The sequence below is a fragment of the Larus michahellis genome, chromosome 4 (assembly GCF_964199755.1).
Source record: "Larus michahellis chromosome 4, bLarMic1.1, whole genome shotgun sequence".
Classification (NCBI taxonomy): domain Eukaryota; kingdom Metazoa; phylum Chordata; class Aves; order Charadriiformes; family Laridae; genus Larus; species Larus michahellis.
The window spans coordinates 42,444,962-42,472,806 of record NC_133899.1 but is presented as its reverse complement, the minus strand read 5'-3'; the positions used below and the strand labels follow the sequence as shown (position 1 = coordinate 42,472,806).

Sequence of the window (27,845 nt, the reverse complement as noted above, 5' to 3'; positions counted from 1 at the left end):
CATTTATTGTAAGAAGTTTGTTCTAAATTTATTAAACAGATTTCAAACTCTAGGCAGATATCTGTGGGCAAATGTTTCTTTATAATCACAGATTATTTAATCTTGTACCGACACTCGCACTGATATCTACATTTTGAATATTAGAACCTGCTTTAATGCGTGCTAGTAATGAAGTAGAGAAAAGTGGGACATTGGAAACAGATTAACATCTGTTTAAAGAGACTCATAGTAACTATGGTTCCTGTGCAGGCAAATTTAGAAATTGGGCCATATAAGTCCTAAGGTCTGAGAAGGTCTGGACAGTTCAGATCTCAGTTCTCAGTTCAGATCTATCTCCAGTTGCTGTCTGGTTTTTCAAATGTTTCTCAGGAAAACTTCTTCATGGATAAATAAGAACGCATATTTTACTCCTGACTAAAGGAAATGCCCTCTGAATACAAAATTTCATATGGGATGGATTAATGAAACATTTCAGGATCCAAGACATTTTGTCAACAGATATACTAAGCCCAACTACCACTATTTTCACATCTGGAAGAACTTGAATGTGCAAAAATATCATTCAGTGATTACCTAATACACTACAATACACATGGGCTTGGATAGCATTATTTGCTGAGTATTCCACTATTTGTTTAGAGGCTATTAGTGAAACTAAAGCAATTCGTAGCCCAGACAACTGTAATAGGCTTTCACCTTTATGTCAGAAGTTGGACTAACGCCCAGGTCAGTACTGATGAAAACCACTGGATAGCTGTTTGCTAGGTTATGTAAAATGATTCATTAATCCCAGTCCCAGTCACTAATAGATACATGTTGACATCATTAAAACACACCTATACCTGAATCCCTCAGGGCTTGATGTGGAAAGTAAAATTGTGCTGGGAAAATTTGACTCTCAACTGGGATGACTCCACACTCATCAAAGTTTAGAAGTCAAATTCTGCAGGATCCACATGAGTTAAGCAAGTATGTGTCTATGAGGCTGCAGTCCTTTACCATCACAACAAAAAAGCGCCAAGGATCAAGCGACATGTATAATCATTTAGTGTGGCTGGGTGATGTTTTTCTGTTCTCCCAGTTATGATATTCTTGCTCTGCTAGCCACCATTCTCTACAGAAAGAAGAAGAACAAACCTGGAAATAAGCCACCTACACCATAAGCAAGGCTTCTCCAAATAGTGACAGTGAAAGTAAGTCTTTACAGACTCTTGGGAGTTGTCAGATGAAATACTTCCCTTGGGTTATTGCCAAGCTGTGAAATTTAAAATGATTTACAGGAAATACATTTCCAGATTTAATGGGAATAGATCGTATTTTCAGTTTTCGAAGTATCCCTTATGGATACTTAAATAAAGCAAAACAAGGGTTTTGTTTTTCAGTTTGAAACTACCTTTCATTTTGAAACATAATTAATTAGCTTGCACAAAATAAAATAAAACTATTTAAGAAAGTTAAGTTTAAATGTTTACATGGTTGCAATACAAGTAGATGGTTTAAAGAACCCAGTCCAAAATTTCCCTGTAGAATTTTTTAAAACTTCGTATTTCATTTCAGACTGGCATAGGAAAATATTAGAAGTCCTGAAAAATTTCATGGGAGAGAAGAAAGAACATAGTTATAACCCTAATAGATTGACGATACTCAGGGGAAAAAAATTCTCTGCACACCTGGCTTTTTAAAGACAGTAAAGTCCAGGGAAACACTTGAAAAGGAATTTACCTGCATATTGCAAGGAGTGCCTGCTATAAATAGAGACAACATACTCTTAGTAGTTGGGTGAGGTGACAAAAAAGTGAAGATTTCTCTCCATAGATCCAAAAGTATAAAGTCAGACCTTTCTTTGAAGTTGCGCCAAAGCTGTTCCTACTACCCAGTTACATTTGAGTACCTAATAATTTGGGCTGAAAAGGCAAATAGGATAGTAGCTTCCTCACTCTCCTGTACACTGTTAACTACATAAAAGTCATGACATAGCCATGCTAGCCCTGGGACACAAGTGGGCTCGAGTGAATCTCTGAAATGAAAAGGAGAGATGTGGCTAGGGATATAGACAGTAGCCAGGGAGGGATACACTGCAGTAGGAGCATCTCCTTTCTCCATCAATTGTTAATAGGTATTCCTTACATTTCTGTGTTACTTCAGTAAGTGCACACTGGAAACAGGGTGTGGGACAAAGCTCAAGCTGTTTATTTCCTTCTAAATTGTTCTTCTTAATAAATCTGCCTACTGGCCACCGAAGCCATTGTCTCTGCATATATTTACCAATGGGCAAAAATTTTCAGTCTCTTAATCTGATAGCTTTCCTCGTTACTAATTTTAAAAAGTGGGTGTGGGAGTGGCACTATTAATGAATCAAACATTCATAGAGTCACTCAAAATGCAAGTAAATACAAGAAATATGTTTCATTCCTCAGCAGTTGCTGTGGGAAGAAAAAAGTCTGCTAATGTGTCTTCCAAACATACTTTATCTGCTTGGCAACTGTTGCTCTGGTAAACATCCTGAGTGAGCCTATACAGTGTCACCACTTACGATAAACTTCCTTGCTGCTGACATTAATATTATACTTTTTGTTCCACCCAATAGCGCGCAGAAAGTTTTCAGACTCCACTAGAACATGGTACAGCTGTGCGGCACCTCAGCGGAAAAATTACAGGCAGTGAAATCACAGTCCTGGAATTAGACAGTTATCAGATATGCCCCCCTCGAGATGATGAAAACATAATCATCATTGTCGATACTAGGAAAGCTTCAGGCTGTACAATGTGTAGTGTAACCCCAAAGGCTGAGTAACAGATTGCGAAGCAAATCAGTTGGGATCCATTCCATGCAATCCAGGTGAAGAAACATACATGAAACAAAGCTGGCAAAGAATAGCTGGAGTCTGATTTTCGTCGCTTGACTGAAAGCAAATCGTTTAGTCATTTGCAATAAAAGCAAGTGAGACACAGCGCTGCTCAGCAGACAGATCCCCAGCCTGGAGCTCAACGGGCCTTATGCCTGGTGCCTGCTGTCATTTACCTGCCGGTATAACCTGGATAAACCAATTCATCTCTCTCTACCTCAGTTTGCAACTACAACTAACCTCCTTAAAGTAATTTTAGATTTACTGATAAAGAATGCTGTAAAAGCAAAGAACTATTACATTGTTATTTTATTATGTTCTTACAGCTTTTACATTCGGCCTCCACCTAAGCTTTGACAAGTCTCAGGAAGTCAGATTTTAGTTCTGTGGTAATTTAGATAAGAAATTAATACAAAATCAGACCTATGATTAACAAGTCCAATTAAATGACAGATCTTGAATTTTAACTATTTGCAGTATGCTACTCAATAATAATACCAGGTGTGATTTGAAACTATTTTTCACATTATATTGAATTTTTTTTAATTATTTTTTTGGTAAGCAATTTCTAAACTAAAAAACTATGCTTTTTATATTTCCTCTGCTCCTCTGAGTTATACAGAAAACCCTCTAGTAAGTATTCTCAACACTTTAAACTCATTTGTAGATTAAGTTCATTACAGAAAAGCAAGCAATGACCAAAACTGAAAAAGAGAAAAAAAAAAGTTAAATAAGAAGTAGAACATATATTGACTTTAACAAGGCCACTTCACAAGAAAACAACAGAGAAAGGAACCCCAAGAACATTTTTAAATCTCTGAAAGCCAGCCAGTTAAAACAAAGATAACATTAGTCTGTCAGACATACTAAAAAGAAGGCGGCTGCTTAGAATATACCGCACAAGGGAAGACATGTCAAAGGACAAGTCACCCATGCAGACTTCCTAGGAACAAATAATGGCAGGGGAGGACCACCCAAACAGGAGACATATCAGTACTTATTCCAAACTCAGCTTCGCCACAAGGAAGATAAACTCGTGCCCATTTTCTTTCACAACTCCTCCCCATGTTTTTTCAAATGTTTTTGAGGAAGTCGCTCATACAAACTTACAAGGAGGTACCTTACAGAACAGTACAAAGTAGCACAATATTAAACACTTAAATCAAGGATCAGAGTTGTTAATTGCATATTGATTAAATATACCGTCCAATAATCCATTGAATTTGGCCTACTGGACATCAAACTACAGAACTAAAACCTCCAGTGCAATGCATGACTTAATGACTCATACCAAATTCAGATTTCTCAGATTAAGAATATAGCTGTAACATTTGTATGTAACTTTGCAGTTTTAAATGCGGATAAAACGCTACTTCTGAATATTTGTGATTTTCACAAAAAAGCAGAATAAGGTATAGTATCATCTGCATTCTGAAGGTATCTAGAATATGGAAGAGTTCTAAGTCCTAAAAAATTACTGAGTGAATGAATGATAATCAAATCAAAACCTCAAGAAAGTTACTTACTAGAATCAATGGTTAGCAAAAGGCAGCTGACCTGCTTTGTATGTTACACTGAAACCCTGCTTTATTTCCACAGTGGGATTTTGAGTAACTTCTGCTAGCAGTGCTGTCTGGTTAGTGTTATGCACAAGACCTTACAAACTCTGTGATTTGAAGAGATCAGAAATGCTGGATATGAAAGAGAAAGTAAAAAAACAACCTTGGAAGAAAGAGTTCTCTGAAGAACAGATCGTGGAGAAAAGCCTGAAGAGTTTCGTTCACAGGCAATAATGAAAGATGAAAGTTGAATATCCAGTACAAGCTACTGCAGTTTCAGAGATGGAGAGTGGGTTGATCTCAATGTGTTCCTCTCCATAAATACCCCAGAAGTACTCAGCCATAAGTACATTTTCAATAAAGGAATGGCAACTATGGTATTCTTAAAAGCATTGGGAGGCATCCTACACACTACTGAAAAAAATAGAACTCATGAAATGCACGTTTCATTTTCAGTTGCTGAAGACCTTGAAATTTTAGTCTGGATGTATTGGGACAGACTAAGTGAAAAAAAGCCCTATCAAACTTTAGATTTTCATTGTCAGAAAGACTTGGCTTGGGATCTGAAGTTAGTATGGTTCAAATAAGAAGCTACCTTTGGAAACGATCACTTTGTAAAATCATGTAATGATTAACACAATCTACTTAATCAAATCTCACATAGAATCTACAGGAATCAATGGGAAAGGTCTTATGCTACCTTAAATCAGCGCAAGCTTCGGATGATGGAACAAAACACTGTCACATCCACTGCTCCCTCTGCTTTTTCCCTAATAGCAGAGAGGCAGGGATCCCATAGCCTGTAAACAGAATGGCTACGCCAGCAGGCAACTTCTACTGGAATTTTTGGTGGCAAAATATTTCCATTTTCTGGACTCGGTCACTCTATCCATCCATACACTTCAGTTTCAAGTATCTTGAGATTTATACTGAAAACACCGACTAGCAAGAAACTTTCCTAAGATGCATGCAGGTTATGTGTATCCCAAGCTAGATGTTCCGTTAAATTTCTTTAATAATTCTTACAGCCTTTGTTTCAGTAAAAAGGTATGTTTAATAACTGGAGTTTGCAATTAACATTAGTATGTACACAATGCTGTTGCTATCACAAATGTAGAATAATTATATGCCTTGGGTTTAATATATTTTTTTCCTATTTTAAGAAAAAAAAGTTTATTTAAATTTAACAATTCATGAGAGGCAGTGAAGATTCACTTGCATGAGGGAGGAGTGGGAAAGAGGCATTGGCAGCATGGCCTTGATATTCTGTGAACTCAAATACTACAATAAATCCTACATATATTTAGGCAGTGGAGATACGTAAGGGCAATGCACTACTGTTTGCATGTAATCATCCTCAAATATTGAAGAATCATTTTGTCGCAAAAATGCTAGAATCATTGTGAAGCCAGTGATCTTGCTGTGATACTCGTTGATTCTAGTAATCTTCCATTTTAATGAGTTATAGCTGGATTTTATAAAAAGATCCAGAATTAAATCAATGTTTGAACAGCAAATGATACGAGCAAAGACCTCAATTCAGCTACTGTGAGTTCCATGGCATTGGAAAGCATCATGAAGTCAGATTCGCTCTAAGCAAGAGTCAATTCAAACAGCAAAGCAGGAATAAGCCATCTCACTAAACAGAAAATCCTAGATAGGTAGTAATTTATTATTAATAAAGCACCGCAAGATATCCCCCACCCCACCCCACCCCGCCCAGGAAATTACTTATATTCTTGAAGCAAAATTCATTGAGTTGTCTGTCAAGTACACTAGACAAAGCAAAAAACTGACCCTGTGCATCCCATTATTACCATGTTGCAATGAGTATTAGCTGTAAGCTATGTAAAGTACAAAAGATGGATTGAGACCAGTAAGCTTCTAACACAACTGAAAAGGAAAGCAAGCCAGTAAAGGACTCAGGTTAGAAGTGAGAAGATCTCATCACGTACTTGCGAAAAATAAAAGCAGGAAGTTCTTTAAACAAAGCAGAGATCGCTCTTAGGAGCAGCAGAAGTAGCTGACACAACGTGGAACCACTTTTGCGGATGATATGCTACGAGTCATTGTGTATAAATCCCATTTGTCTTTTTTGAACAGTCTGAAAGCGTGTCTTAGACACACCTTACTATATTGATTCCTGATACACTGCTATTTCAGCTGACTCTTGAAGCTATTTGCTCTGGAAGGATGGGAGATACTGGGGTATCTCCCAATATAGCCATTAATTCAAGATACCAAACCAGTAAGTTAAAAAGCAAAAGACAGACTTACATTAGGACTTGAAGATGTTGCTATGACTATTATTGTGGATATATTTGTATCATGTTAGGGGTGGAAAAAAGGTGCTAATACGTTGCCTTGCAATTGCTGTGAGTCAACAGTAATATGATTGTGACTGGTGTTGATAAGTGGCATAACCTGAGCACTATGAGTAATAAAGTCAGATAAAGTACTTGACTGAGACTGTTAATAAATTCAGTGTAGGTATGCAACCAATGGGTTGTAAAGGTGTTTCAAAAACTGGGAAAATACTTAGCTCTTACTCATAAAGCGTATTTTCTCACATGGATTGTCTATCTGAAGTAAGGATTGCATAGCCATGCTCAATGATGGATTACCAAACAGTTAGTAACTGAAGAGAGTTTCCTGGTTTTAAGATAACAGCTTTCCAGAGAATGCTCCGGTCCTCTGTACTCTTGTTCACTTCTGTACCAGTAGAAGAATGTTTGCACAAGTGCTTTTTTCTTATGAATAACAATAATACTTATTTCTGCTGAAATAGCCCTGTATGTGAAATCATAGCTGCTTTCTGAAATTCAAGTGAAAGAAGCACTAATCTTGTTGATGGAATACCAGGCTGGGATTTAGGAGAAAATGTTACAGCTGCGTTGCTGGGTGTCGTATTTTGCTTTCTCTCTGTTTCCCTACCTGTGAGGTGGGGATAAAATAACTGACTTCCAAAGGGCTACAAACCCCCCTAGTTATTATTGTCTGCTATCAGCATATTTGTCAGTTCACTTCTTTCTCATGAGCTAGGACGATATTTACTCTGGTAAATGACACCAGATCTAGACTTAAAATTTTAAGTTCTATGATAATTTAAACACATTCAGCCTGATTCCAACTGTACTGAATGTGTTGATGAAACACACCAGACAAGAGAGTAAGCCTCTCTAGAACAAGTGCTGTAATATTTATGTGAACTCCATGTAATGCAAGAAAAAGAAACACTACGCAGAAAAAAATTCCATCAGAGACACCACCCATTTCCGAAGTCACACGTTGAGAAAGCATAAGACATCAAATCTCTTTCAAGAAGTATTCAAGTTCTTCTATGGTACTTAGAAGAATACAGCAGAGGATAAGTGGATGGAATACATCTTAGACATATGTTGACGTCCAAATATTCAAACGTTTAAGGTGCTGTAGGATATACTGAGGAGAGACCACTGCATTTTGTTACTAATCCCCACCTTGAGCTTTGAAGATGTGGATGTGTATCATCAAGTAGATGTTATCCACAACACTGTTGTAGGTTATTAATGGATATAACCCTTGCAGGGCCCAAGACTTTCAATGCTGTGGCTATGCTATATTTTTTAAATTGAATTGTGACAACACAGAAGCAATCGAGGAAAAAAACATTGCCTATATTTTATTTTGAAGGGTAACCTAGTCAGGTAGAGAAAGTTTTTTGAACTTTTCCTCCTTTGCTCAGCAAAGGAAATAATTAAAGAATTAATTCATTTGCAAATACAAAATTTTGGATAGAAATTTCACTGATCTTTAAGGGCACTGTTGCAACATTTTACCAGTCTTGCATTGTTTTGTATGTAATATATTGTGTACTCTGCACTAATTTACCATAGGGCTGTCCCCCAATGGCATGTATATAAATAATAGGCATTGTTAGGCAAAATAAAAGAAGAAGAAAAAAGACCTCCATCTCCAAAAAGAAACACAAACTACTTGTTATATGAACTACCTGGATAAAAATATACTCTCAGCAAAGTGTTAACAGAAAACAAATTTGGATTCAGTCATTGGTCTCAATAATCTCCAAGTCACAGAACATGCATGGATGATCGGGCTTTTCTCTAATCCACATGAACCCACAGAGACAGAAAATACTGTCTAGCACTTATGCCTAGAGATGCTCTGAAAAAAATGAATAATTGTGCTGGTCTCACCGTTCCGTGATGCTCTAAGATTGCCTCTGCTTCGCTGTTTTAAAAGTCAGTAAATGCTGTGCTCTGTTCAGTGTGAACACAAAATATACCACTACTAGAAAATGTGTGAGACTTGGCAGGTCAAAGAGATGTTGAGAAAATCACAGAATGGTTCGGGTTGGAAGGGACATTGAAGATCATGTAGTTCCAACCCCCCTGCCCCGGGCAGGGACACCTCCCACTGGACCAGGCTGCTCAAAGTCTCATCCAACCTGGCCTTGAACACTGCCAGGGATGGGGCATCCGCAGCTTCCCTAGGCAACCTGTTCCAGTGCCTCACCACCCTCACAGTAAAGAATTTCTTCCTGATATCCAATCTAAATCTACCCTCTTTCAGTTTGAAGCCATTACTCCGTGTCCTATCATTACGCTTCCTGATAAAGAGTCCCTCCCCATCCTTCTTGTAGGCCCCCTTTAAGTACTGGAAGGCCGCTACAAGGTCTTCCCAGAGCCTTCTCTTCTCCAGGCTGAACAACCCCACCTCTCTCAGCCTGCCTTCACAGGAGAGGTGCTCCAGCCCTTTCAGCATCTTCATGGCCCTCCACTGGACCCGATCCTACAGGTCTATGACCCTCTTGTGCTGAGGACTCCAGAGCTGGATGCAGTACTCCAGGTGGGGTCTCACCAGAGCAGAGTAGAGGGTCAGAATCACCTCCCTCAACCTGCTGGTCACACTTCTTTTGATGCAGCCCAGGATGCAGTTGGCTTTCTGGGCTGCAAGAGCACATTGCTGGCTCATGTTGAGTTTCTTGTCCACCAGCATCCCCAAGTCCTTCTCCTCAGGGCTGCTCTCAAGCCATTCTCCACCCAAGCTGTATTTGTGCCTGGGATTGCCATGACCCAGGTGCAGTACCTCGCACTTGGCCTGGCTGAACTTCAGGAGGTTTGCACAGGCCCACCTCTCAAGCCTGTCAAGGTCCCTCTGGATGGCATCCCTTCCCTCCAGTGTGTCGACCGTGCCACACTACTGTGATCTTTTCCCACCCCAACAAGCAGCCAGGAAATACAGCCATAAGAAAAAAGAATGAATAGGAGTGATCTAATAGAAATGTCAGGAGACACACGTGAGCATGTGAGACACCTTTCCATGGTGGCTGCCTAGAGGGAAGTTTCTTTCCTGCTTTTGTGGCTTGCTTCAGAAAACCCCGGATCCATTTGCTCTCTGTTGCGGTGATAAATGACCACCACGGAGAGGTGTCTCACATCCTCACAACATCTGCCTGTTACTGCTTTAATACAAGAATTGTGAATGGGATAGCTGCCTGTCTAAAACCTCAGCTATGCCCGTTCAGTGGTGAACTGGAACCACCAAGTATCTGTTCTCTGTAGCCTATAAAGTAATTTTGTATTCTGGAAATGAGGAGTTTAAGAGTTTAGAGCTCAACATGAGATTTCAAGAAAAATATTTTTATTTTGTGTGCCAGAAGAGTTTTTGCTACTCCCAAGAAGGCAAAGTGACTCTTGCAATATAAGAGTAGTATTTTTTTAATACCAGTCTTCTGATGTCACTGGATTCTCCTGCCCTTTTAGCCTGATGTTGAACATAATGACAGTAAGTCAGACTTGCCAGCACAGTAGGCTGAAATCAAAAGAAAACCATAAAAAATACGAATAAGAAAATTTTTTTGTAACGTGAGTCCTCTCTGAGGCCTGTCTCTTGAAAGAAGAACTTGGTCTTTACATTTCAGTTTGCCTGAGAATGACTAAGCTATTGAGCAGAAGTTTTAATGGATCAAATGGATTTAACCTTCTATCCCAGACGCAGGCTGCCAAGAGTCTATCAGATTTATTGGACCGTTTCAGACAGATCTCCCAGAAGGACAGAGACAGATTAGTGGGGAAAAGAGTAAACAGGTGTGAGAAAAAGTTGTTCAAAAGAAAATGTGGACACTTAAAAGATCTACCTAGGTACCACCTGGATATACATAGTTGCTGCACAGTGACATTCAAACTTCTCTGGACTTGTAACATTCTCGCCATATGGCCTTCTGGCATTGTGACCAAGTGGCCCACCTTCGGGTTAGAGACAGTGGATCTGTTCTTGGCTCCTCCTCTGACTTGCTGGGTCATTTTAGGTCTCTCAGCACTCAGCTTTCCCAGAGTATCAAGCCTTTATGTGGAAATATCCCCCAGGATCTCAAGAAGCTAGCTGATAGTTATCACTAGGAAGTATTGCTTCAAACAGGAGAGAAAATTGACTCAATTTAAGACATCATTCTTCAGTTAATTATTAAATCAATTTTAAAGTTCTTGAATCTAAGAAGTTTGTCAGTATGACAAAAGATTTAAGTCAGTTATCATTTGCCAAACAGCTTCAAACATCACTAATCATAAAATGATAAGTCTTGATTAAGAACTTTTTAAGAAAAGTATGCTTTCTGTTGCCTAACAGGAACCAAGCCCTATTGAACTGAAAGTAGCTGCCAGTCTTCAGTGTGTGTATAGATAGCACACACAGAAGAAAACAGGATAAAATTGTCAGACTGACAAAGAAAAGTTTTATCTGATTTTTATAGCACTGCTACTGGAGAAATTAATTTGAACAGAACATATATTATTTCACTTCCATGTTCTGTGTTCCCATATGTTGAATTTATACATAAGTGACATATAGGAACAGAAAATAAACCCCTACATTTATAAATATGAGACTCATTAGCAAAAGAGGCGTTTTTTCTGCACATACATGCCTGAGTGTTGGAAAAGGGAAAGGACATGTAAATTAATGGAGGACACCTACTCAAGCAGGAGGAGGAAGAATAGTGCAGTGAGTGAATGTAAAACTTTGAGTTCAGGCCTCACTCTCAGTGTCTTCGTTATTAATGAATCATGTTTCTTTATAATTGGCAAGTACTACTTTCCCTTGAACCTGCCCAGTTAACTATTCCATATTCCTTGTGCAGAAGCACAGCTTCACTCCGAGCACTGTGACGGAGTTGGGAAGACCTGGCTACCCCTAGCAGCGATGTACTGTATCACTGCCTCGGTGTCCTCATCCGCAACAGGGATACTCCATCTTATCTACAAGATGGGCATCAGCTGATGGCAAAGCATAGGTAAACAACTAATCACTACCATCACAATCACCCCTCCAGCACCGTTGAACTATTGCATTTACATGCTGTAGAAAAAGCAGCTGCCAGCTTGCCTAGTCTGTTTTGAGCGAGCACGTGGGGCTCTACCTGCTCTCTGAAAATGGCTGCAGCCATGCTGCTCTGGCAAGCGTGATACGCTTGCTGATAAGCCTCACTGGCGGCAAGATATTTTCCTTTCAGAGAGGCTGCCAACTTACGGCTGGTGCTTGACTTTTAGACCCTGATTTGGATGGCAGCTTGCTTGCTGCCCGGACAGAGCTCACGCATATCTGCTCACAGAGTCCTGGGTGGCCATAGACCATATGCCGAGTTCCAGTTAACCTCTCATTTCTGTATGAGAATGCTGCAAGAAACTATTCATTACATCTACCCACACATACCACACCCTGTTTCTCTACAGACACCTATGCATTAACAAAAATAACAATAAAAAAAAACCCTAGGGAAATACACTTCTGAGAACCTGTTTTGCTGTGGGCACTGCTAACATGCTGCCACTGTCAGACACATATATTCAACAAAAGCTATGTCACAGAAGATTTTTTTGCTATTATACATTTTGTCAAGGGCAGCTTCTTATTTACAAAAGCAGGTATTTAGTAAAACAGACATTAACTGTGTAGTTGATGGTGGCTGACTAATGTTGTTTTGCTAGGCAGCTGTCAGCCTGTACACTGGCAACCTCTTTTATAACCATCTCGCATTGCTTTTGGAATGGTATCTTTAACAAAAAAGGAGATGGAAGTTTTACCACAGCTGCTGCATGTCTGACTTTTTTCTTTTTTTTTTGCAAAGACACAACACAATCTCTTAGAACTTCCAGCTATTGACCCTATCTCAGTCATAAACAGAAGCACAGAAAAAAGTGAAACAATGTATTTTTCAAACTGCAAATGTAAGTAAAATTCAGGTGGTCTTCTCTGTGATTTTTACTTTGAATTGGCATGCTCGAGCTTCCATGTTAGTAATTGCTAAAATTGTAGGTTATTCCTCAACTCCTTTATGTCTTGTCTTCTTTTTTTTTTTTTCCTGTTTCACAATGTGAGGGTTGAAGGTTATTGTACTGAAATACGATTGCTCTGCATTATATAATGCTGCCAGTGTTGTCATGTAGAGGAACTGGAAAGTCCCAAAGCCAGTGCGTACAAAAGAGTTCAATTATGTTCTTAACTGTAAGCACAGACTCCAAAAATTACAGCAGGTTTTGTTGGGCAGGAAAACAGTCACGGAGGTTTGAACTTTAAATTGCGATTAGCTGAACTTTTGATCTGACTGAAAAGATTCTCCAAGGAAAACCCCTCTTTCTCTCAGTTGCCATTTCGCGTTACTGCCTGCAGACTCATTCATATGACGAGCTGCTCTGTCGTCCCTTGGGTGGGGTCAGCTCTGGCAGCCACAGAAAGAGAGGAAAATCACAGCCAGCTGCTACTGATATTACTGCTGGTGCCACTGTATGGAGGCCTGTGATTTGGTGGGGAGGAAACTGATAAACATTCAGGACTGACACAATCCTCTCTGCCACCAGTATAAGCAGCAGCCATAATGGTCACTGATAATTACAGTGTGTGATGGCTTTGAAATAATTATTACCTCCCTGCGAGTGAGAGACAACTGCTGATAAACTTCTGGTCTAGTCTGGAAAATGACTAGCAGCTATGCTAAACTGGCTTCATGCCTACAGTCGTCAATAACCCATGGAGAACAGTCCAAACCACCAGATATATCACAAAGAAACCCTACAGGTAAAGGCAAAGAACAAACCAGACTGTGGATGTGGGATTTACTTGGTAGCAACCATGATGTATGTTATCAGAGATGTGCTGGTGACAAACCTAACGCCTGTCCTGATCCCCTCACTTTGCTGGCCTTCAATTGAAAGTTTGAACTTGTGGGTGGGGGAGTTGAACTCTGAACTTGCGGCTGCCTGGTGGGGGTTAAACCATGACAGAGCTTCTCTAGTCTAAGAATGCAATTTAGTGTTGAAAAATGAAATTTGAAAAAGCATGTTCTCAGGTACCAGCTGATGTTAAAATATCTCATGTTTTGAACACTGTGAATTGTTCCAGTACAATGTTGTATTGTTTTCAAAGTAGGCACAATTAATGTGGTGGGTCATGTTTTTTCATTATTACTTTCTCTATGAACTTAGAGTTGACAGGTAACTGTATATTTAGCCTTGGTCCCGGAAAAAGCAATTTTAGAGGAGAGTTTGGTAGAGCACCTTCCCTCACTCTCTCCCATAGGGTCCTCTTCTAAAAAAAATAATGTTTTGTAAATAACGGGACACATGTCATATGAAGTTGAGAATTATCATCTTCTATCTTGACTGTATTTTCAAACACTTATCCATTAATGCAGGAACAGAAATGCGAGGCAAGAAGACCAGAAAGCAAATGGAGAAGGCTTCTTACAGGACCTCTGAAATTCCAAAAAACTCCAAAAGTTCCAAACTCCAAAAATTCCAAAAGTTCTTGGGCTGACTTATCCTCTCCATATATAAGAAGCTCTATATCATTTTTTCTCTGCTTCTCTACAATGTATTTCACTACCAGTCAACTACATTCATAACTAACATTATCCTTTTATCAAAGAAGAAACAGTTACCAGAGGTCTTCTACTCCATCTACTTAGCCAGTAGCACAATCACCAATACTCAAATTGTCCTTTAAAGAGGTTTATCTAGTCTGTCCTTATCTAATGTGTCCTTAAAAACAACGTCTCTTATCAACCTATTTTCAAATCTAATTACTACCACTGTCTAGCCACTCCCTCTGAATACCATCTCTTCTCAGGCAAGAACATTGCCGTCTTACATCGCTTGCCCTTTGCTTTTTAATTAAACCATGTCCCACAGAGCTCACCAGAGCTTTTCCCTCCACCATATCAGCAACACAGTTTTTAGTTTTCCTCATTTTTCACATTTCTATAGGTTCCACTCCTATTATACATTAACTTGATCGCTGCTGTTGCTATCTTTTTTTATTTCTCATTTATTTCCCCCTGTCCTGACAGTTGCTATCCAAGTTAGTGGAAACGTCTGCAAGGGTTTACACTAGGTTCTTGCTTGGATACATTTCCGATTTCTTCTCTAACTTAAATTCTTTAAGACTTCATGCTATTAGATTTCATAACTGGTTTTAGTTGCTTCCTGCAACCTACCGTGCTCCTTACCGTACAACCAAACATCCCTTTGAGATCTACATTTTTCCTCGCTATATTTTCCTGCTCTCTTCCATAAATTCTCTCATTTGAAATGGCAGTTGACCTTCAATGAAATAACTTCTTTTACCCCTTCATTAAACTATTGAGAACCCATCTTTTCTACAATTATTTTAGCAGTAATGAGCTCATGATTCTCTCTGCTGTTTATACCTGTCTATCAGCATCTCAGGACATCTCTTCCTGCTGGCACATTCTTGCTACAGCAGAACCTCATGCATGTTTAAGGTGCTAGATGAATAAATGAAATATTAATAGTGTCTTCAAGCCCTGGCCTATGAATGTCATGGGAACTGTTCTGGAAATAAAGACACACCGGGTATGGAGGAACATTTCATTTAACTTTGGCTAGAGCTACCAGTGGTTTTAAAAGCATTCAGTTTAAAAAGTTCTTCCTCAATTGTATGATGTTATCTTTCCTCATTAAGCCTTTCACTGACTTCCTGTTTTCAAGGTAATGGTTCTGCATTGTGGTGAACACCAGTAACTAAAGAACCAACAAACATTTCTCCAAAGACTGCAAGACAATCCTCTGCCATGGTTTGTTGGCTCTGTGCGTGAGAGTATTTCAAGAGCAGGTATATAACCTTTACATTAAATGATGATGGAAGTTCAAGTGAACTTTATTAAAGTCCAGTTATTTTGCAGCTTTGGGGAAATAGCCAAGATACACACTGTAAGGACTAAGTGAAAACAAACTAGCACAAAGAGCTTCTTCAAACTGTTTTATTTACAAATTTACATGATGGATATATAAGCTGAGGCAGGCAGGTGCTTTCCTTTGTGACTGACTGATAGCTGTAGTAGCCCTGTCTCAGAGCCTTGTACTGACGCTCTGGCAACCTCTCCAGTGCTGATAGCTAAGCTCCTTCCTCCCACTGGTGGACTCATTCTCCCTCCCTTCATTTCATCTTTACTACTACTTCTATTCCAGCTCCTTCCAGTTTGGGGGTCAAAATTCTAGGATTTGCTTTGTGTTAATCCAGGAGAACTTTGAGAGAAATATTTTTACATATACATTATGCTCACAGGGGAAAATCTCCCCCAGAATCACCATTAACCGAGATGTCGGCATCTATATACTCCCGGATCCAGACTCCTTGGACAACAAAAGTCGCATCAATTCCATAATATACCTCACTCACATGCCAGTGACAGTATGATCACAGTGGCACAGAACTCAGGATGAATAAGTTTTTCAGCTGCTCTCTATATCTCATCTGTCCTTTAGTAATCATATTAACAGTAACGCCAGGTCTTTTCTAATTTTGCCAAATTCTGTACTAAAAGTATCAAAATTCCAATTTAGGAGCAGATCTGAATTTTGTCTTCAAGCAAGGTGTTTCCCAACAGCAATGGCACCTACTCTATGATACACAGCAAAGTCACAGGTTTACAAAAGAAAATAAAACCACCATTAACTGCTTTTTTGATGTCATTACTGACTACAAAGTCATGCTGGAATGTACCACATACCAGCTAAAATATGTTGTAGCTATAGCCTAATACCTTGCTAAGCCATTAAGAAAACTTCCCTGTGGGGCATATGGGAAGTCTGGCATACTTGCTGAAGTAATGTAACTATGCTGAAGACTAGATGATAGGGTTTTCTGCTATGTCTCACTGTAAAAACGCATTACTCCTAGAGTCAGTGCAGATCCTGCTTCTTTAGGACACTCCTGGAAGCTCATAAAAGGAGAAATCAGTTGGGTGCATGGTAACCAAATGATTATAATACTTACACAGCACACAGACTTGGACCAAGCCAAGGTTTTAAACACATCTCTGGCATACTTTATTTGCCTACGGAATCTCTGCCCTTTCTCTATGGGCTTTATCCATATATCTGATCTTAGCAAGAGTGTTCTGGTACAACAATTTTAAAAAGAAAAGCAATGAGGGTGCGTCACCTATCACAGATGCACTGGGAAATATTCACTCCAACACACCCATTCATAGCCCAGCAGTGCTGCGACCATTACAGAAGTATCCTCTGCTGCTAGAACAAATGATATATAGAGAGATATATATTTACTATGAACACACACACACACGGCCTTTGGGTGACATTGGCCATGAAAAAAAATGTATTTCGTTAGACTTTTGGCACTGATGAGTAGAAAAATAATGTAGAAGCATATTTGTTATCCCTAACCACAAAACACCTTGAGGCAGTTTCTGTCACAGTGAGAGTCTGTTAAAAGCGTGGCCATTTCCCTCAAACGCGGTTGAGCCTGCACTATGTGAAATTTCAAAAGCATTTTGTCATTTTGGACATGCAATTTTTATTTTTTTTTCTCTGTATTAACATTTCGTTTAAAAAAAGAATATTTGAAACAGATAACCAAGGTACAGAAAGTTAACTGGTAAACAACTTTGTGGTCAGTTCTAACCCCCTTTGTTCCAAAGCCTCATCAGTCAACCCAAAAGAAACCTTAGGAAGTCAGAAACAAGCATGCCTGGCATAAAAGCTCTCCAAATTTCAGGCACAGATCACTGCAGTTTTGCTTCTGTTCAGCGAGGCTGTGTCCAAATGCACTATCTATGAGCTGTTAGTTCAGCCCATGTAAACTCAAGAATGCAGTTGCATGCTGCTGGGGGTGTCCATCCTCCCATCCCTCCTCTTTTCTCTAATGTCTGAAACAGAGCTGGGAGAGCAAAGCATGTACGTAACAGCAGTCACATCGCCAAACCAAGCTTTACCAGAGCTATTATAAATTCCCTAATGTACTCCTGTTCTTGGTTTAAACTTAACTTTTATGATCTACAGTTTACTTTTTATGGATCTGGAATTGCCCTTTACAAGCAATACACAGCTTTCCATGATCGTACAAACCAGCACAGCTGAGGTTACAGTTCTAAGGTATTTCTGATAACTCTTACAAATAATAAAACTTTATATAGACGCAATAAAGCTGTTAGCCATCTAGCTGACGAACTCCTGCTGTCTGAAACAAACTTATCAGCAACCATAAGTGTTTTCATTCATAAATAAAACTTACGCGTTTCTGCTAGACAAAGCTTCAGCAAACATAATCCAATAGTCGCCCATAAGGACAAGCTGGTCATTGTTTTACCGGAACTGTTTTGCAAAAAACAGAAATCCTTTCAAGCTGCAGAAAGAAAAAAAAGAAAAAAAAAAAAGCCCCGATGCTTGTTAAGCCCGTAGTCAATGAGTCTGAAGTTTGCTGCACTTTTTATTCTGATTCAAAGGAACTGAAGCAATGACATAACTGGGAGGGGGAGCTCATTCAAAGTCACACCCATATTGCAAGAAAGTTAGCCAGCAGTGGCAGGAGGGGGGGGGAGCTAGCACTGACTAAGCAGCCACACTCGAGTTTTAAAGAGGCACTAAACCTCCTCTTCTTACACAAGTAGCATCGAAAGTTATACTTGCCGTGCCTGCAGGAAAATTTGTGTAATCTTCATGATTAGCTCAGAAAGGCGCTGTTTGTTATAAGCTTCCCCTCCCGAATTTAAAGTCTCCTCCTTATCACAAACCAGGTGAACATAAAGCACTGGAGTTTCTGAACCCCAGCAAATCGTCTACAACTGCATGAATGTTTCCCTGAAATATTTTGCTTATTTTGTCCCATTTGACTGTTTTGTCTTTTTGCAGTTCAATTTAAAATGAGCAAAATGCCCACTCTGCAATGAACCTTTCTAAAATGTTTCTGTTCATCCCTGGAAGATAACCTCAGGCAGAAGGTAAGCTGAAGCAGCTCTGTCTCCCACAGCCCACTCTACCCTTGGCTTCTCTGCGCAGGCTGCTCCAACAAAAATGGTAACTAATGCCAGTGCCAGCAGTGATCCTGAGGACTAAGGCTGATATTTGATTGTATTGATGGTGTGAGGTACAGAAGGAATCGTTCCTCCTACTTCTGATTTGCAAAGCAGAGAAACAGGATGAGAACGTGTAACAGTCTGACATTCAGACAAGGTCTCAATTCCTAAGGTACGTATGTTCATGGCAGTGTGGGGTTTTGTGTGAATCCAGATGCCACGTGAAATTTCTGGTGAAAACCTCAAAGCCTCTGTAGATAAGCGAAAGGCAAGCCTGTTGTGTGCCTTAGCAATTTCTTGTGGTGTTTCCATGCACTGGCCTCTCTTCAGAGCTGCAGAATTGCAGCAGTGGTTTGTGCGCAGTGGAACGCGGGGTTGATCAGGGATCAGCAAAGCCAGTACATCTCACCTTTAACAGCCAACATGTGGCAATGACTGACACCCAGTAATGCTCCAAATTCAGTTTCGCTTGGGAAATTTGAAATGAATAGTTCTATATCAGATTACCATTTTGTCAATCCTCCCACTTGAAAGAATTTTCTCATTAATTTTTAATCTCTGTTAAGACAAACAATGGAAGAATACAGGCAGGTCTTTCCAGCCACAGCCACAAGAACATTACACAAAGAGGTTTTCAGGACTTTGCCTTTTCTTTGACATTTGACTTAGAGACAGCTAGCTATCCTTTCCCTCAATCAGCCAAATTTTTAGCAACAGGTTCCAACAGGCTTTTCCTACAGGTCTAGAATATCTAGGAACAACGTGAAAAAACTTTCCTTAAACCAGAGGGGAATCTTTTTATTAAGAACCTAGCAACTTTGAAGTTACAGATAAAATATGTTTCAATGAGTGAATATGCTACTTTTTCTTTTGAAGCAAATGGCTTTAAAAGCAAGGAAAAAACAATCTCCTAAACACCTCACTGTGTGTAGTAGTAGAAAAGAAATAGTTCTGTGAATTCCTGTACATTTATAGCTATGCATATTTTGGCATTGAAATATATGAATGATGTTTAGTAGGACTTAAAATGTGCACAGTTAATGCATAAGTTTACTAAGCATATCTTCAATTGCTAAATGACTTTTAAAATTCACACCTATGGATGAAACAAAAGAATGGAATATTTGATTGAAATTTATGTATCTTTGAGTCTTATTTTTTGATAAACATAAAATACTTCTCTGTTAACATCCTATATTCACAATTATATGGAAAGAAAAAATGAAAATAAGTTTTCTTTGGCACGGGTAAATGGAGAATAACGTCTATTCCAGGGATATGGGCAAGCATTGCAGTTGTAAAAGTCTTCTTATACCAGGGGTGGAAATTCCTAGTCTCTTCACGGTCTGAAGTTTCTAATTCTAGCCTTCTGACTCAGATTGTGAACAGGTTCTTTTCTCAATACTGAATATTATTTGATATGCATCTTAAACTTCTCAGTACTTCTGTGTGAGATGCTTTTGCAGGAATCCCCACAGAGGTTGAAATTCCGGCCTAGCTGAAGTCAAAGGCCAGAATTTCACTATCAAATGGGAACAATTGAAAGGTGGTAAGAATGGAATTTTGTTTCTCTCAAAATAGCTGGCATTTCTATTGTAAAAATACACAAAGTTCCAAAAAGGAAGCTCCTAATTTGAAAAACATTTTTTTCTGATTATCAGCAGAAAGATTTTTATTTTTTTAATTAAAAAAATCCTTCTCTGCACATATTTTGGTGTAATTTTGAAGATTATTATGGGAAGTTGAAGAACATAGTCTTGGTGAATATAAAAAGCACAAATCTCGTTAGGTAATTCTGGTCACAGCAGCACACATTTTGCGCAGACCACAGCTGGTCTGTGAGACTGGCTGTAAGTCAGTGTCAGGGGCGGTGGGAGGATTTTATACACATTTAACTGTGATCTCAATAAGATATGGTATTTTTAATAAGATTTCCTCCTATGTCCCTAGACTACAATCTCATTTCCTGCATTTTGGACCAAATCTAATTTCCACGATCAACCCTGGAACCAGGTTTTGTAGTGGAAACGGTTGTAAAGGCTTCAGTGTAGAAAATCCTGTACTGCACACTTTTCTTGGTCTCTGAGTGCTGATGGGAAGGCATAAGAACAGCCTGTGCTGGTTTAAGCCAGAAAAGCTACTCTTTTGGCTGGGGGGCAAAGCACTCCCTTGGGAAGTTGGGCACCCGGTTCTACTTCCATCAACCTTTTGTTCCTAGATGTAATTTACAGTCTGTGTCCTGCACAGAGTTAGGAAGATGAACAACAGCTCTTAGTTGTTTACTTCTGAAAAAGGCAACAACCCACACTGGCACCTACTGCATGCATTCATCAGCCTGTTTTACTGGTTTGCCCCAGATCCCTAAACAACTCAGTAATCCAACACAGGCAAAAAATTTTAACAGCCAGAATTGCTCATGTAGGCCATAAGAAACTCTCTGCACCAAGGTTTCTCCTCTGGCAGACCATGTGGCCCTATCAGCTTTCTCGTTCCTAGCACCGTCCCAAAGCACTCAGTCGCTGGCTGACTCTCATGGCTCCCAGCAGCGCGCAAGTCACAGTACCAGTCCCAATTCACGACTTTCACACCACGATACCCGGTTAGTGACTGCATCGCTGTGGAGATGGGCAGGAAACCTGCACACAGCAGCTGCCACCAGATGTCCAGGCATTGCAGCACAGACATACTGAATGCATCAGTGATTACTCGAGCCACAAGCAGCTGTGTAGAGGCCTGGCGGGTGGGGGGAGTACAGAGGGAACTAAGGGGAGAAGGAGAGACATTTTCTCTATAGGTGGTTTCGGTCTGTCTCTGACCCTCCTTCCCCCTTGTCAGCCCTCCCAGCACACACCACGCAACAGGAACCCAGAAAACAATGCATCAGAGCATGAGCTGCCATCTTTGCTCTAAGCATTCTGTATTCCCACTTTCGTTTCTTTCATTTGCAGTTTAACAATAGGTAAATCAAGTTTATACTGGCTCATCTCCAGGATGTGCTCTTTCTCGTCTCACTCACTCTCCTCCCCACTGTCTTTCAATTCTCTTCCTTTTGATTTTGCTTCTTGACTTCTACCTGAACTTCTCTATGTCGTCTCCACTCATTTCTTCTGTTTCTTGGCCCCCATCCTTTCTCATCCACTGTCCCTACTATTCAGCAAGTTGGAATAATTAAATCAAACATTTAAGGCATCAGAAGAGCAGGTGAGCTTTAAAATGCAAACATTCACACAACTCAGGAAACACTTGATATTTGCATAAGCAAACACTTAACTGTACCTACAGGTAAATCTTTAGGAGCTTGTATGCCCTATATGGACCTGAGCAGAGCCCTTCAAAGTCAAGGGAAGTTTTCTACTGATTTTGAGGAATTTTCAGTCAAGCCAACTGTGAACCAGGTTTGGTGTAGTCCCAGTATCTGTATTATGATAATTCTGCATAGTGTGTTCTGTTTTTTCCCCTGTATATATGTATAATCTGAGAGGACAGATTTACAGGCACTGATAAAATGTTTTCCTGTCTAAAGAAAGTAAAAACCAAGTTTTAGTTGTATTCATTCATGGAACAATTTCTGTTCACACCGGGTCTGTTTGTGCCAGACTTGCCATAGCCACATATAACACAGCCACGTTTAGGCTGTGCCCTAAACATAGCAGTGTGGGAATGAATAGTTAAGCCTGTCTTTTCCAGTTACGAAGAACACTAAAACCAGACCTGGCCTGTATATAAACAGAAACTTACTGAATTTCAGCAGTCTCCCTGTTAGTCAGTTTATGACCCCCGTGAAAGGTGGAAGGGAAGGAAAAGTATCCTAATTTTAGGCCATAATAGGCATGTTTGTTTTCAGAGACAAAGATAATAGCTGGTTCCAGTCTGGCTCTAGGAGGGAAGGTGCAGGTGCGTGCACATCAGATGATAAACAGGGTGAGGAGTCTGACAGGCATAGCAATGCTAGGTTTTGGACTGCTAAATTTGCTGGGTAAAGTACACATCAAGCAGCGTACCCCTCTTATATGGCTTTAGGTCATGCATTGCTACAGCAGTAGCATCTTCTTCCTCAAACAGGCGGTCCTTTTGCTTTATTGGATGTGCAGACATCAGCAGCAACTATCATTTCTCCCTTCCCCTAACCCCCCCCCAAAAAAAATAATTTTAAACCTTGTTTAGTTCTGCAGGTTACACGATAAACATAGTCAGGAGTCAATAAACTTGTCTCCTCCTGGTCCAACGACAGTAGCTTGCTTACTGAGATTTGATCGTTTCTGCCTGGGCATACCAAGACAAAGCCAGGACAGCTGTCTCCCTGAGCCCAACTGTAAAATAGGGAACCCAAGGAAGTGCCTCAAGTCCAAATGGCACTAGGTGCCCCTCCATGGATGGAGAATGCACAAGGCAGGAAACCTCCCCAGTCTGCCCCTTGGAGCTCACTCAGAGCATCTAGAAGTGACAGTTAGGAAAGCATTGCTCATTTCTGAGCTCTACATAATTTTTATGGGAATTATCAAGGACAATAAATGACAACTTCTGAGGGAAATTGCTTTCTCTATATAAATGTCATGGTTTGAGCCGGACTGACCACTGAAAGCAAAAGGTAATCCTGGGTGATTCTACAGGGAGGAGTTTTGTGTGAGGCTGGGACAGAGGCATAGAAAATAGGTTTCATAAAATTAGTGAGACAGAAACTATGGTTTTGCATGTTTCCATGTTCCAGAATTTCCAGTAGAACAATAGATAAGGGAGGAGCTGAATGCTATTACAACACAGTGAGTTTATCTTAGAATTCAGAATTGTCACACTAGACCACACATCCACTGCCCACTTAACAACTTGGCATAAGTAACAATGAAAGCCAATATTTTAGAAATTAAAAATAAGCACTCATTTGGGATATTATTACATAGCTGGTAGGAGTTCAATTATGTATTGAGGTTTTTTTTCCTCTCATTACGTACCTAGAATAACACGGCTATGTTTGAGAATGCATTTTTCTTACTGACCAAAAGCTGATATTACTTATGGCTTATTTGCTTTATCTTTTCTTTAGTAACATTGAGTGACAAAACTTACTGAATTTAAGAAAAAATTATTACTTTGAATAAGATTTTGAAAATTTGCTTGCATTCAGTTGCAGTCCGTTTGTGTTGCCTGTTGAGGGATGTCTGAGGTGACAGGATCTACCAGCAAGAGATTTGAGCCGGATAGAAATTCGATACAGAAAAAAAGAAACTAAATGTCTTATGCAACTGTAAATTACAAAATATGCACTATGCTGGTGATTTATATAAATACACTAATCATCAAATGACACAGTATCACATGATCATCATTGCTAACCAACCCCATATAATTTTTTGGTTCCTGCGTACTACTTTTTCAATCATTTGTGATTCGTTGGTAAAGAAAACATTTGTCCAGGAATTTACTGGATTCTTCTGAATAATGCATGTCTAAAATATTTGCAATATGCTCACAAACATTTAATTTGCAGAAATGTACAACTGCCAATACATAGCATATTATGAGTTCACCTCTAAAACATTACTTATATATGCTAAACATTTTATTGAAGTGTTGGAAGGATTAAGTAGGTCATGCCTGAACAGCACTTCGAACAAGTCAGATCTGGAAAGCTATTAAGACTCCTTGAGATGTTAAAGTTTCAGCCAACTTGCACTGAATTTACGAGAAATGATCTACGTCTGAGTCATCTGAGATTTCAAAGATACGATAAAAGAGCAAATGCAGTGATATACAAATGGATATAGGAACTAGCAAGAGAGTCTGCAGTTTATCTGCTGTTCATTGTACCTGGAAGTCCCATCAGTAAAAAGCCCCTTTTCCTACCTTTTGCAACGTACATTAAGATAAAGATACACATAAATATTTAACTGAGATTCAAACTTGACTCAGTTTGCTTTCTATAACCAACCTTTCTTTAATTGTTACAAGAATTTAATGAAAAGTTTCCCTAGGGGAATGGGTAGGAGAGGCAGAGATAATAGAAGGAAGAAAAACTGTCCTGTTGTTCTGATAGGTCTGGTATGATAATAAACTGTGCACACCACTGTCTAGCAAGCAGGAACTGCTAGCCAATACCACAAAATGAGTATCATACTAAACAGGCTTTTGAGAGTCTCGGGACAAAATGGAATCTGTGAAGTGCACTCATGCAAAGCTTCTTTCCCTTATACAGGAGAAAAGTCACTGGTATTAATTAGCTCAGAAAGACCAGACCTACATCAACATCAGCTCTTACAAATGTATTACTCCCTAAGTGATAAATTATATGAGGCATATCTCAAGGGGCACAGATGTGAGATAGAGAGGCTATGAATGTTCAACAGTCTAGTTCGAATAAAGATATAAGGGTACTAAAGCTTATCTCAACTATTTAAGGATTCCTTTTTAACTTCTCCCTCCCATATTCAAATTAAGTTCTTCAATCCCAGCCTGGCTAGTTTTTCCTCTCTTCTTCATCACATATTTCTCTCCAGACTGGTATCTGAAATCCAGAGTTCACATGGCCTGGTCTCTTCTTAATTTAGCAATTCCAGAATATTTGCACTTTTTCTAACTTAGCCCATTAGAGAATAACTGAAGCACTCATAGAAAATGAGAAATAAAAAGGTAGAAATATACCATACACGGCTAGTCACATGCAGACAGAAACTCTTACTGAATGTCTGAGGAGGTTCAGATTGCATCTCTGAAGAGATTGCTCATTTCCTTCCAAAATATGGTTGCATCACGCAGTGGGCACAGCAGATCCTTTGCACAATATTGTTAACTATGAGAATTTCAGAGGCTAGAAATATCAATTTTCACTAACTGCAAATATAGGTTACAGTCTAAATTATTCAGATTGTGATTATCTCAATTAGAATGCACTAAACACACTGCACACACAGAGTATTTGATTGTACGGTTTGGGGTTTTTTTGGAAGACAAGGATTCAAGTCCTTTATCTGCTCTGACCATTTCGATCACAGCTGCTCTCACAAGAGCGTGCACTAGCTATGGACAATTTGGTCCTCCTAAAACTGTGTGTCTCTCAAGCATGCATGTTGAAATAGCTCCATTTGGCTTGGACAGTTAGGGAGGCCAGAGAGGGAAACCGAACCTATGGCTGGACGGCTTTGTTTGACACTCTAGTGGGAGAATCAAGGTCCTCTTACTTTCTCAGCAAGTAGGCAGTTTAGCATGTATTTGCACATCTGCATAGCAAAGAAAGCTCTAGCCTGCTGTCACCTGAGCCTGCTTCAGAGCTGAAAACATTGTAGCCACAGTTGTATGGCATTGCATATGAGGTAATTAGCCTTGCAGATAAAGCTAACTAGCTGGGACCAGCTACATTCTGGTAGTCATCTACAGCTTTTAGGAACTCAGGCTTCTACACAGCTTGGCATTACATCATGTGGAAGTACCAGCTGGGTACATCTCTTTGCCCTCTCATCCTGTACACTGGTCATGTCCCTAGTCCCTTGAGATGAGCTTACCTGAAGAGCAGAGCACATTGCAGGATTTAGCCATAAGTCACCAGTAACACTGTTTGTGGCCTTTCAGATAAGAGAAGGGATATCTCCCACTGAAGTCTGGGGCAGTTTGTCCTTTCCCCACCTCCCTTATTTTTTTCTTTTGCAAGGCTCTGCAGGACTTCAGATTCTGCTGATATGAATTTGGTCTGAAGCAATAGCCTATTCAGTAACAGATCTGGGCCTTGTGAAATAAGTTTTTTGCCAAGCAGGAAGTCTGGCCAAGCAAGAGTAAGAAAGTCTCTTACTCATCTCCGTGTGACCAGAGCTATGAAGGATGACAGCGTATGAATTGTGCTGTCAACTGAGAGTCAACTGGAGTAAGCAATGAAATTCAGACAGGAGAAAAACTAAGCTGGACATTAGGAAGGTCCTGCTATGACACCAGCTATATAGAGGAATAGCTTCTGAGAACAAGCTTATCCTTGCTGAATGATGGATGGGATGACTAGACCTTTTTAACTATGAGTCCGTGATTCATTTAAGAGGAGCCCGCATCTCAAGTGCTGCACATGAAACATCTGAACAGTCACTGAAACCAGCAATAGGAATCACATCATGGTGGGATTTGCCACTTCTCAGAGACTTTACTGCAGGCAAGAGGTGCTTTCAGTCACACAGCTTTCAAGTTGAAACTCAGCTAATAGCTTCCTCTGTTTCGTGGAACATAAGTTAATTACTTTATGGGGAAGAACTTCTGTATTTTAACCTCTCTCATCTCTATTCATATTATTGACCATCTCGCAGACATCCTGGATTTTACATTCCTCAAGAATACATTTTTATCATGTGGATAAATGATCTCTGATGGATGAGAGATTATCAGTAGATAGCCAGTTACTAGGTGAAAAATGAGGAATAGTCTGAGTATGAATTTATGAGATTCATTCTTAATGGTCTTTTACTTTGTGCTCCAAAAGAAACACCAACTTATCTACACTTTCTTCCACTCAGTGCCTTTGTCACAGGAAGACGGCACCATGTTCTGGGCTGTGCAATGCAATTAGATTCTCACAGGATCAAGATCTTACAATAATTTCTACTGCCTCATAGATTCGGTAATTGCTTTTACACAGAAATTAGAGAAAAAATATGGTTTGATGCTGGACTGAATTGAGAATTCAAGTCACAGGCATTGTAAAGAAACAAACTATACAAAAAAAGAGTTCTCCCAAAGAGACACACAGTGATCTTCTAGGTCAAGTACACTCTCATTGTCATGCCATTACACATTCTTTAGTGTTTTCCACACCAAGATATTACTTTGCAAATAATGGTTGCTTTTAAGAATGGTAGGTGGTGCTAAGCAATATTGGAAATATTAACTGTGCAGCTCCGACTTGTTTCATAAATTCTTATGAGTGGAGTGGTACAGAGCGAAAGAAATCTAGAAAAAAAGTGACACAGGATTTGAAACATGGGTGCCAGGACTGGGCTAAACACATTCTTTTCTGGTTGGCATTATTTTAATGTGGTCAATGCATCATTGCTGAGCTGCAGCTCAGAAGCATGAAATATATAATGCCTTCTTCCTATAAATATGGTAGTAGAGTAAGGAACAAGTATAAGATCTGTCAGG

At 39.6% G+C, this 27,845-nt stretch overlaps 1 protein-coding gene across 3 annotated transcripts in view; it reads right to left on the bottom strand.

Annotated features, from left to right (window-relative positions):
• Positions 1-18,177, bottom strand: part of CD44 (CD44 molecule (IN blood group)) — a 59,801-nt gene extending 41,624 nt beyond the window's left edge. For 2 of the 3 annotated variants that reach the window (XM_074584267.1, XM_074584268.1), the window contains exon 1: positions 17,957-18,163. In XM_074584267.1, coding sequence (XP_074440368.1) covers positions 17,957-18,023 — 67 coding nt within the window. In that variant the 5' untranslated portion in view covers positions 18,024-18,163. Of the gene's footprint in view, positions 1-17,956 lie in introns of all 3 variants that reach the window. The other variant, XM_074584269.1, reaches the window with a different exon arrangement.
• Positions 18,178-27,845: the final 9,668 nt, after the last annotated feature.